The sequence below is a fragment of the Saccopteryx leptura genome, chromosome 7, assembly GCF_036850995.1.
Source record: "Saccopteryx leptura isolate mSacLep1 chromosome 7, mSacLep1_pri_phased_curated, whole genome shotgun sequence".
Lineage (NCBI taxonomy): Eukaryota > Metazoa > Chordata > Mammalia > Chiroptera > Emballonuridae > Saccopteryx > Saccopteryx leptura.
In genome coordinates, this window is record NC_089509.1 from 24576346 (window position 1) to 24589253 (window position 12908).

The 12908-nt window shown below is 35.6% G+C and overlaps 1 protein-coding gene across 1 annotated transcript in view; it reads right to left on the minus strand.

The window, feature by feature from the left end:
- The window catches only part of LRP1B (LDL receptor related protein 1B), a 2108848-nt gene that overhangs the window by 646629 nt on the left and 1449311 nt on the right, over window positions 1-12908 (minus strand). Inside the window, exon 29 of the mRNA XM_066345498.1 lies at window positions 11475-11702. Within this exon, the coding sequence (XP_066201595.1) occupies window positions 11475-11702 (228 nt within the window). The remainder of the gene's footprint in view (window positions 1-11474; window positions 11703-12908) is intronic.

The window sequence follows — 12908 nt, forward strand, 5'->3', positions numbered from 1 at the left end:
CTGAAAGCATGTAGTTAATGTATGTATCTCTAAACAAAAGGTATAAGCTTATGCCTTGATGTCAGGTTTTCTCCCCTCCCCTGTATAATTAGGAGTATATAAACAGCCCCTGAACTGTTTTTGCAGTCTGCACAATTTGGGTCTGTTGCCCTGTGTCAGCCATATGCAGCCGGCATATTTAATAAATTTCCTCCTTTAATAAAACTTTTCAAAAACTTATTTGGAATATGTGCCTCTACAAACACCCGCAGAACTGTGGACTTAGTTACTTTACAACATCTTCAAAATAAATACCATTACTTAATTTTTAAATTCTTAACATGCACATAACATGAAGTTCATAAAATATCAAATATAAAGTCTTTAAGTTTATTTTCAGTAGTGCATATCTAAACACATACTCAAGAAATCCAAATTCTCATTGTTTATCTTTACTTTTTTCTACCAGCTAGACTGGATGGAATTCCTAATTATCAGTTTTACGTCTTCTTTTTTTACCATCCTTAATGTCTAAGTCTAATCATTTTAGAGTGCCCTGATAAATTCACCATAAGGATGGTGATTGATGTCATATACTTAATAATATTTTTTCTTGATAAAAATATTGAATATTTTTATTTTAATTCTTATTTTCAAGTAAGACCATGAGTGCTGAACAAGTTACTGAGGAAGTCTAATTTTCTATGTCTAGGAACTCTCTCTTCTTAAACTAGTAGGTGAAGATATTCTAAAAACGTCTTTCATTTCCACAAAATTCCTTGACTCATGATAAATTATAACTTTTAAATGCACTGTTGATATTATAAGAAAATCTCTAAGAGCTAACACTCATTCATTGGTTAGCTAAAACAATAAAGGAAGACAAATGGTAATACAGAGGTTAGCATAGCCATAGGGGCAACAACTTGCGATAAGAATCTAGAGAACCATGAATTAGGTTCAGTTTCAACGGCCCAATACTTAAACTCACAGAAAGTGGGAAAGCTAACCAAGAACAAGCTTGGATATTAACAGAGGGTCGAAATCCTCAGTGATAGGTGAGTGAGGAAAAAATCTGCCTGGTTACAAGGGAGAATATTTTAAAATAAAAACAAAACTTAGATATCTCTGTTCTATAGCTGTGTAAAAAAATAAAAATAAACTGAGCAAAGGTTTACAGTCAGGCAAGAGATACCTAGTATTATCAATAAGGTACCCACTAGTTGGGTAAGGGAGAAATCAAATTAAAGTAATTCCTGGTTTATAATGACTCACTTTACCCTCCAGAATAAGTTTAAATCAATATCCTTTGAGGAAAAAAAAATCCTTAAAACACAGGCCTTCATAATCTTTACAGGTTGAGTTCATTCTCAAGACAGATTGGAACAAAAAAAAATTAAAACACACACAAAGAAATGAGACAGAAAAGAAATTGTGAAGAGAAAAATAAAAAATGGGTTTAAAGCTCCAAAGCCTACATTTTTAAAATGATTATGTGTAGGATTAAAAAAAATGAGTGGACTATTTTAAAGGAAAAACATGCTTTGAAATAAGTAAGGTATAATCATTTATTTTTTTAAATTCTCTTAAGATATAAATGAGAAGCCAAAATAACTTGTGAATAGCTTTAAAAATGCAATATTAAAAAATTTAATAGGTAGCGTAACTATCGGCTCAGACAGGTCAACTGGTGAACTGCAAGACAAATAGAAGGCAGTTAGCCAGAGCGAGCACAGAAAGGCACAAAGTCTCAGGGAGTGGGAGGTTACAATGACGAGTCAGGCACATGTAGACAGTTTCCCAAGTGGCAATAGAAACTAGGTTAGAGAAAATGGTCAGTGATAACACTTAAGGTTTCTGTTTTTGTTGTTTTTTTCTCCCTAGGCTGATGAAAGACCTTACAGGAGGCACAAGACTCTAAGTGGCTAGATAAAAAACATTGTCATGAGGAAACATAAAACATGAAACACAGCTAAAGAGAAAAGAATTAAAGAGAAAGACCACAAATAGAATGACAATTAGTCAGGCATGGATATTTTTACTAGCAATGAGGGATGCCATAAGATATTTAGAATAATATCTGGAAAAGTTTGAAAGAAACTAACTCTGAATGTGTAATTTGCAGTCAACAAAATTATCATTGTATATCTCAACTGCAACAACAAAAACAAATCATTTGTTTTTAAAATGGGCCAAGGACTGGAATATACATTTATCCAAAAACATACAGAAATGTCCAACTTGTAAGGGTCCTCAGCATCATTAATCATTAAGAAATGCAAATGAAAACTACAATTAGCTGCCACCTCAAACCCTTTGAAATTAAATGCTAAGAGGGATTAGAAAAAATTGGAACACTTGTATATTATTGGTGAGAATGTGAAATGGTACAGCTTCAGTGGATGTCAATACGGCAGTTCTTCAAAAAATTAAAAATAGAATTGCGATATGATCCAACAATTCCACTTTTAGGTATATAGTCAAGCACTACATAATGATATTTTGGTCAAGGACAGACCACATATATGATGGCGGTCCCATAAGATTATAATGGAGCTAAAAATTCCTACCACCTAGCAATGGTGTAGCCATAATGACATTGCAGCTGTCTAATGCAATAGTGCAAGGTTACTATTTTGCACTGGTCACTGTCTATTGAATAGTGGTGTTATTGTTATTGGCCAAAAATGCCTGGAAGCACTCACCTGAGTCCCAGTGAGCTTCCGATAAACAACATCCCTTTATAAACCAATACTAAAATTGGACAGACTTTTGGGTTCTTTTTACAATTGTAAGACACCCTTAAGCTACAACCATTAGCAAAACTTTAAGTAAAGAAGAATTTATTACTGCCTGACAGTGGATAGAGCATCAGATTGGGACATGGAGGACCCAGGCTCGAAACCCCCAGGTCACCAGCTTCAGCACAGGTTCATCTGGGTTGAGCAAGGCTCACCAGCTTGAGCCCAAGGTTGCTGGCTTGAGCAAGGGGTCACTCGGTCTATAGTCCCCCTGCCCCAACCAAGCACATATGAGAACGCTATCAATGAACAACTAAGGTGCTGCAATGAAGAATTAATGCTTCTTGTCTCTCTTCCTTCTTGTCTGTCTATCCCTATCTGTCCCTCTCTCCGTTTTTGTCACACAAAAAAGAAGACCTTATTACTTATAGGCTCAGAAATGTACAAAGCACACCAGAAGGCACATTGTGCGGTTGTTGGGGAGCATGCATTCATACATACACACAAGAAGAGAAAAAAAATGTAGCTTATCCAGTAAGTGAGGGACATCAAGTAGGACTTTTTAAAGAAGGAGCCTCAGTGAAGAGAGATGACCTAGCTCTTTATCTAGCTGTGTGGCTGGCAATGTGTTTATTTAAGATAGCTTTCCAGAAGGGGATACCTTTCTGAAATGGACGCCTTAAGCCAGGGGTCCCCAAACTTTTTACACAGGGGGCCAGTTCACTGTCCCTCAGACCATTGGAGGGCCAGACTATAAAAAAAACTATGAACAAATCCCTATGCACACTGCACATATCTTATTTTAAAGTAAAAAAACAAAACGAGAACAAATACAATATTTAAAATAAAGAATAAGTATTTTTAAATCAACAAACTGACCAGTATTTCAATGGGAACTATGCTCCTCTCACTGACCACCAATGAAAGAGGTGCCCCTTCCAGAAGTGCAGCAGGGGCCAGATAAATGGCCTCAGGGGGCCGCATGCGGCCCACAGGCTGTAGTTTGGGCACCCCTGCCTTAATCAGTCAAAGCTTATGCCATAAGAAAAGCCAAATGTGAACACTCCCACTGCAATTACTCGCGTGTTTGTGGTGATGCTGGTGTAAACAGGTCGACTGTACTGCCAGTCCTATGAAAGTAGAGCACTGATATACATTTACTATTGTAGGCTATACCATCTGGCTTGTGTAAGCACACTTTTTTATGTTTGCACAGTGACAAAATCTTATGACACATTTCACAGAAAACACATCCCTGGTTAAGTGGTATATGAGTTGTATATCCAAAAAATTTGAAAGCAGAGACTCCAAGAGATATTTGTACACAGATGCTCATCACAGCAGTTTGCACATAACTGAAAGGAGAAAATGACCCAAATGTCCATCAATAAATGAGTTTATAAACAAACTGTGATACATACATACAATGAACTTTATTCAGTCTTACAAGAAAGGAAGTCCTGACACATGCTACAATATGGATGAATCTTGAAAACATTATGTGAAGTGAAATAAGCTTTTAACAAAAAGATAAATGCTGTAGAACTCCACTTACATGAGATACCTAGAGTAGACAGAGAAGGTAGAATGATGTGGGAGGAGGGAAGGGGAGTTGATTAATGGGGACAGAGCTGTAGTTTCATTAGATGAAGACTTCCAGAGATGGGCTGCACTATGTGAATGTAATTACCACTACCGAACTGTACATTTCAAAAGGGTCAAGATGTAAACTGTATGTTATCAGTATTTTACCACAAATTAAAAAGTTATCTTTCAAAAATGAAGGCTAAATATATTTTCAGATTATAGATGATCAATAAACTGTAAGAATATTACAAGAGTAATTCAGGGAGAAGAGAAACAATCACAGAAAGAAAGCCTTATATAAAAGAGGGTTGGGGCCCTGGCCGGTTGGCTCAGCGGTAGAGCATTGGCCTGGCGTGCAGGAGTCCCGAGTTCGATTCCTGGCCAGGGCACACAGGAGAAGCGCCCATCTGCTTCTCCACCCCCCTCTTTCCTCTCTGTCTCTCTCTTTCCCTCCCGCAGCCGAGGCTCCATTGGAGCAAAGATGGCCCGGGTGCTGGGGATGGCTCTGTGGCCTCTGCCTCAGGCACTAGAATGGCTCTGGATGCAACAGAGCGACACCCCAGAGGGGCAGAACATCGCCCCCTGGTGAACATGCCAGGTGGATCCCGGTCGGGCGCATGCGGGAGTCTGTCTGACTGACTCCCCATTTCCAGCTTCAGAAAAAAAAAAATAAATAAATAAAAGAGGGTTGGGGATAACATAAATTAGTTAACATGTAGATAAATCTAAATGGAGAAAGAACTGCTTGACAATTCTCTGTGAGATTTACTTTTTCTTGTGAACTAAACCTACTGACATCAGCATCTTGGATACAAAGCAGTTTTGTTGGAAATCAGGCACGTCTTCAAATACATAAATACAGTTTTTAAAAATATTTATATATAAAATATATAAGTATTTATATATATATAGTATCACATACTATACAAATTAATAAAACACGCATAAATGCATGACCAAGCTAAAGAAACAAAACATTACAAGTACTTTGGAAGCTTCTCCAACACCTGGTTTTATAAGTTTTAACACACACACACACACACACACATATCACAAATCTACATTTTTTTTTTCTAGAAACTATAGGGGCAAATATTTTACTTCTTATACTCTTCCTATCTCTTACTGTCCTAAACCTATAATTATTCCTATCTTAGGCAAACAGCTTAGAGATGATTTAGGGAAGCCTAAGGCAAGCCTCCTTCTGTTATTCTCAGCTGGATCATGTTTCCAACATCTTTCCAATTACTGGGTGGGTTTCACCTCTCTCAGTCATCAGGTTCAATTACTTCCACAACTACCATACACTTCCTGTGCATCACCTTCTTATACGTATATTGGTCTAGTCTAATTTTTTTTTTCAGATTTAGAATATTTTTATATCTTTCTAATTGGGTCTTTACCTATAGTTTCTCATGTATCCAATCTAATTTTCAGGTATCCACCTGATTTATCTTGAAAAGAGGGTGAATCACATATATCCATCTGTAGAAGTATTCAGGGGCTTTCCATTGTCTTGAGAGAAAAAATAATAACTGCCCCTTACCCTGGTATAAGACCTTCTGTGTTTGGCCATCATATTGACCTTCTAGCTTACACTTTTGCAAGGCCTAACTACTGCTCATTATTAGTTCCTCCTCTTTGAAATGTCCAGACCTTTGTCCCTACTAACATCTCAACCTGGACTTACTTTACTACAATTTTCCTCCAAGGCCTAGGCTGGCTATAATCTCCCAAGTGGAAACTTTGGTAATCCCATGTAAAATCTCAGTGCTCCCTGTGAGAAGTGGCTTGTGCCCTTATTTAATTACTCATTTTATTTACGCTTATATTTTAGTTAGTTGTTTAACCATTCCTTATCACCAGATATTAAGGCCCTTCAGGTTAGAGACTGTCTCAGTTAAGTAACAGCCATTGCCTAAGCTAACCATTATCCCAAATATAAATTCCAAAATATGGTGTAAAAAGAAAGGCTACGAATATTATAAAATAAGGTTTCTATCCTTTTAACTAAAAGATCAAGAATAAACATGAGAAGTATTTCTCATTTAGCACCTATTGCTAAAGAGACATTGTTTTCAAGGGAATGGCATTTATAAGTGTCATTTTTTGCCTGCCTTTCTTTTCTTTCTTTTTTAAAAACTCACAGATGTTGACATTCTTTCACTAAAAGGCTTCCTCGGTGAATATAATAATTGAAAATTCTATTCAGAAATAGGAAAAACAACAGATGTTCCCTATCCGAACTTTATACTTTATTTAATTCAAGGCCTGTTTGCAAAATCTAGATCTCACTGTTATTACTGATCTGTTTTCGTTTCTGTTATTCTCTCTGGGACAATTTTCACAATAGTTTTTATTTTCTAAGCCTTTTTATAACTGGGTACAATTAAATATGGTGTCTTGAAAACTAGAGGGAATGAATGAATCTTTAGTACTCATTTACAAAACAATGGTTGGCAGAAGTAGATATCAATTTCAAGTGCTGATGGAAATCTAATCTGAAATAGATTCAATTAGATTTGAAGTTACATTGAAAATTAAATTTTATATAGTAGCAATGTGATCAAAATTTGTGTTTTAAATGACTTATATTTTTGCTATTTAAAAACCCCTATGATTATATAATAATTTCTTAGCATATAAGAGAGCATTCTTTATAGAAATAAACAGATACACATTAAGTTTATATTCATCTTTCTTTTATTCATTTTAGCTTCTACTTATCTCTTCCTAGTAGTTTAGTTCATTCAGATAGATGATTCTAATACTAAAAGTACTTTGCTCAAAAAATATAACTTGCCCAAAATTGAGTCCTTAATTTTCCAAAAATGAGCAATTTATACTTTGCCCTAGAATAATCTGATACATCAGAGCTTTTTTCCCATTAAAAAAAGAATAAGATTCTATCAACAATGACCTGGAATCTCATAAAGTTGCCAACATATCTCTAAAAGCTTTTCCATTATTTCAAAATAAACAATAAAACCATTGGCAAGCATATGATCTAAACCAGGGGTCTCAAACTCGCGGCCCGCCCACCAATTTTGTGTGGCCCGCAGACTGGCCCGCAGACTAATCCACGAAGTTTGATTAGTCTGCGGGCCGCACAAAATTGGTGGGCGGGCCGCGAGTTTGAGACCCCTGATTCTAAACCTTACTCGTGTCTAGATGAACCCTGCAGAGTATACTGAGTGTATATTAAGTGAACACTGGAAAGCAGTGTAATGCACAAACCATGTGATTATATTAAAGCTTTGGTTCTCCACCTTACTGAGTTTCCTTATTTGTAAAAGAAAGGGAAACTTAGGGGAAAAGAGCATAACTTTGACTCAAAAGGTCTAATTTAATCTTGGATATAACAAAACTTTGCTATTTGTAACCTGAACAAAATGCTTCATCATCTTTAACAGCAGAAAGCAACATTTACCTCAAAGCACCGTATGAAGAATAAATGATATATAAAATAAAATAATAATAAATACCAATGTGAAAAGTCAACTATATTTCTCCTGGCTTCTATCAGGAACTCCAAAATATATTGATTTCTTTTTTTCTTGCTATGTTAATTATCAGAAATACTCAGAAGTTTTGGGTCAGGGAACAATTTTTTATCCAATAAGGTATAATTCTGGGTAGTACACAAGTACTCAAAAGAGGTAATTGAGCTTTGGTACTATCTTAAAAAGGAAAACACCGGATGAAGTCCTTGGTCTTCTTATTATGAGTAATGAGGACGACAGGAGCTCTGAACATACAGTCCCAAGTGGGACTTTCTCTCTCTTCCCCCTTTCATTTTGAGGCAGATTTTTAGTTTCCATGAGCTTAAGTTTTTTCATCTACATAAGGAATTCTTAGTTGTAGATTTGCAAGAGAAAATGAGATAATAGTACTTGCTACATTAATGACAGCTAATTCATTTGTCACATAGAAAAAAATATACCTTGGAGTATAAATAATAATAAGAAAAAAAAACATTGGACCAATCAGTTAAACTCAAGTATAAGAATTAACAGCGACCAGAAAGTAAGGCTAGAGACCACTAGCAAGAACATTTGCCAGGAAATGTTATAGAACACAATTACCTTTTGTTAAAGAGGCAAACATATATGTATATATGATATAAATGTGCATAGATGTATTTAAAATGATCTCAGTGAATGTGTCTATAGTCATCTATCAGCATTTATCCTTATAACAAAGTATACCTACACAAATCACGGTAACACATGGCTCATGTGGGTAAATTAAGTCAGCTTAGTGTTTCAGGATATGGAGAATGGCAAGCAGGAAGACTATTTATAGTTCCTTACAGGATAACTTTTACCAAAGAGCCTCAGTGTTTTCCTCAGAAAATAATCTGTTTGGAAAAAAAACAAAACAAAAAACAATGGGGGCTGGTTGAAGCAATGGATAAATTTGGGGCCCAATTTTTGAAACTGGTTTTATAATAGACTTAGTCTAAGGAAGATAGGAGAGTCTCTTAAATAAATGTCCAATTGAGAAAGGACAGAAGTAAGAAAACACAGAGGCCAGCAGTTTAGGAAGTGAGTGAAGGTCAGAGTCATTCACAGGGAATCTAAAAAATGTCAGGATAAAATAAAGTACAATTATTGGCAGGATTTGAGCTACTTTAATGAGTTCAGAAGCTGAACTGTCAAAAGTTCATCTCATGTTTTTCTATTAATGGAAAGATATATCAATACAATGTTTTCTCTGGAAGAAAGAAAAAGCAACATCAATTAACTTATGACATGTCCAGAAAAGAGGGATTTATTCTTCTACATTGATTATTGTTCAAGTTTTATATTTAATTAAGTAAATTCATTTCTATTTTTACTCTCTGGTATCTCTATAATCTTTTCACACTTGACCGTCTCTATTGTTTACCTCTAGTCCCGGCTTCTATCATCTCTTACTAAAATCACTACAGAAACCAATTGACTTGTCTCCTCGTTCACCTACTGGTCCACCCAGACTTCTTAATTCTCTACTCAACATCATAGCCATTAAGATCTTTCCCCAAAGCAAAGCTTATCATGTAGCTGCATCCTCCTTAAAACACTTCCTTGGGCCCTGGCCGGTTGGCTCAGTGGTAGAGCGTTGGGCTGGCATGCAGGAATCCCGGGTTCGATTCCCGGCCAGGGCACACAGAAGAAGCGCCCATCTGCTTCTCCACCTCTCCCCCTCTCCTTCCTCTCTGTCTCTCTCTTCCCCTCCTGCAGCCAAGGCTCCATTGAAGTAAAGTTGGCCTGGGTGCTGAGGATGGCTCTGTGGCCTCTGCCTCAGGCACTAGAATGGCTCTGGTGGCAACAGAGTGACACCCCAGATGGGCAGAGCATTGCCCCCTGGTGGGCGTGCCGGGTGGATCCTGGTCAGGCGCATGCCGGAGTCTGTCTGACTGCCTCCCCGTTTCCAACTTCAGAAAAATACAAAAAAATACAACCCCCCCCCAAAACCCCACTTCCTTGGTTCCATTATTTCTAGTATTAACATAAAAATCAAATCATCCTATACAGGCTGGCATTATTTGGAATATTATTTCTTCTGCTCCATCACTGTGTATAGCACATGCCTCTCATTCCATACTATTCAGGCTATTCTAGCTTTCCTTCAAGTATTTATTCTATAGAAAATATTCTAAATTTTTAAAAAAGTGATAGACTTAAAGATTATTGATCTTAATGAGTATATGTATTATTAGTGAGAAAATATTATTGCTTAATTTTTGCTTAAATTGTAAATATAGTCTGTTGAATTTAATTTAGTCCTTGTGATTTTCTCAAAGGTAAACTCACCAAATTACTAGTAGTTACCAATCTATAATTAGAGACAGAAGATTGTTCCCCAATTATTTTGAAGTAGAACATCTATTACTTTATAAAATTCACAAGGTCTTTTGGGAAGTATTTTACATTGGCAATGAAGTGTTTAAACAATTTTTTATTAGACTGTCAGTCTTGGGAGGCACCTAATGTCCTTTAACTGGTCTTTTGAGGTTTTTAATGACCATTACCCATGCAGTGGTTTTAAATCTAGTCTAATAATGATTATCTAACCATTTTCTTGTAAAAATATCCTGCACAATGAAGAAAATTTAACACTAGCTTATATTATAATAGTTATTTTCTTGTGACTAATTTCAAATAAATATTTGAACAAGCTATAACCAATTCATTCAAGTTTTTCTGACAGTACTAACCTGAAAAGGGTAGATAGCAAGTATAAATAAAACAGTACTTTAGTGATCAAGTATTCTCAGATCTACTGTGGTACTCAAGCCAGCTTTTAGAATTATGTGTGGACACTCATGAAAAACAGTGATTTTAAACCTGTACACACTACTTTCATTGAAAGATTGATCATTGTTCAAATAAGGTCTTATTTGAGATTTTCAGTATGTTTCAAAGCATAGGATTTTGAAATATCTATATGGATTACTGATCATCCTTTCAGCCATCCTCTTCCGAATCACTGCATTACATTTGGGGGCATGTTGCATCTATAGCAAACACCTGGTACTCAGTTAAGATTCATTTAATAAAGTAATAACTGATCTAGAAATCACAATATACCAAAATTTAACCAAAAGTTAGGATAATTTAATGCTAAATATTTCGAGTTCAACCACTGCATTTACATGCACGTCTCATTTCAGCTATATCTTCTCCTTTGGGAAAAGTTATTATTTTTTTAAATAGCTGTCAATTCAACAACTTTATTGAGAACCTATGATTCAACATGGTAGGTCAAGAAGTGAACAGAAACAGGTTCCATATCTTATTGCTATCTATTTCTGCAGAGATATATGTAAAAGGAAGTTAATAATAAGTTTACGTTCTTCCCAATAAGCTATACTTTTTATGCAAATATAACTGTTTCCCATCAGCAAAAAGAAGTCTTTAAATCTGTTTACTTAGAAATCTGTATATTTTAAGGAGATTTGTTCTGAAATCTCCTTCTTATGAAACTAAATTTCTAGTTATTAGACTCTGTGCAGTATAATTACAGCATTTACAATTGTTAAGACATAGCATATTATTAAATAAATAATTTCCATTTTTAATAACAATATAGAATTAAATAGTAGAAAAAGTACAAAATTGCCTTGAAATGAATAGAAATTGAAAAACAAACATTTTAACTTGTAATATGCAAATCTTTTACCTCTTGAAATAACAGTTTCTAACCCAGTTCCATTAATAAAAGCCCGTTTGATGGTTTGTGTTTTAATATCTGTCCAGTATAAGCGTTCTTCAGATGCATCAAAGTCTATCACAGTAACATCATCAATATCAGGGACTGTAAAGGCCGTGATAAAGTTAAAATATGGATTAACAATATCCACTCCTCTGATTTCAGAACGCCTTGCATAAAGAAGAAATTTTTTCATTTCTGGAAAAGAAATAGAAATAAGCTTGGCAAGTTTAAGGCAGTCTAAAAATTCTAAAATATTTCTGGATGATTTAATAGGTTTTTAACACCAGAAAATCATAATCAAGATTTGATAGAAATATTAATGTGGCAATGATTTATTTATAAGTACTTAATAGACACTATAGTAAAACAGGTTAAGCTATCATTTTTCTTTAGTTAGAAATTCTCAGTAATTTATTTGATTTTACAATTTCAAACTTTCTAAAATGCATGAACTCTACAACTGTCAAACAATCATATTTGTTGTTTATACATAATTATAGATATACTGCATTGCATTAAATGTATCATATTTTAAAGGACTTTTTTTTTTAATTTATTGAGAGGAAGGGAGGCCAAGACAGACCCCTGCATGTGCCTCCTCCAGGATCCAGCCGGCAAGCCCAGTAGGGGGCAATGCTCTGCACATCTAGGGTATTGCTCCCTTGTCCAGCAACTGAGCTCTACTCAGCGTGCCCATGACCAGCTCGCTTCAATCAAGCCATAGCTGCATGAGGGGAAGAGAGAGAGAGAGAGAGAGAGAGAGAGAGAGAAGCAAGAGAGGTAGGGGTGGAGAAGCAGATGGGCGCTTCTCCTGTGTGCCCTGACTGGGAATCAAACCTGGGACATCCACATGCCAGACCAACATTCGACCACTGAGTCAACTGGCCAGGGCCTTTTGAAGGATTATAAGAGAACTTTTTTAATACTGTCATTGAATTAAAAGAAATTAAATGTCACTTTGAAAAGTCATGTTTAAGTTTTCCCCATCAAAATTAGGGTTCAAATAATATTAAAACATGCTTTGTTGTACATGCATATAAATCTATAGTAATCAACATTGAAAGGCACTGTATCATACTTACTTCCACTGGTACCTGTCTTGCACTGAGTTTGTAAAATATTAATAAATTAAGTAGACAAAGAAGTCACAGATTCTTTTTATTTTTTTTGGTTGTTTATTGTGGAGTTGTTGCTATTCTTTGAGATGTTATAATTTTATAAAATTAATTAAACCCGCATATGCCTAAATTTCTGAATTAAGACTTTGTGAGGTGCTCTAGCCAGTTGATCCATTGGTAGAGCATCAGGCTAATGTGTGGATGTCCCAGGTTTGATTCCTAGTCAGGGCACACAGGAGAAATGACCATCTGCTTCTCCACCTTTTCCCTTTCTCTCTCTCTC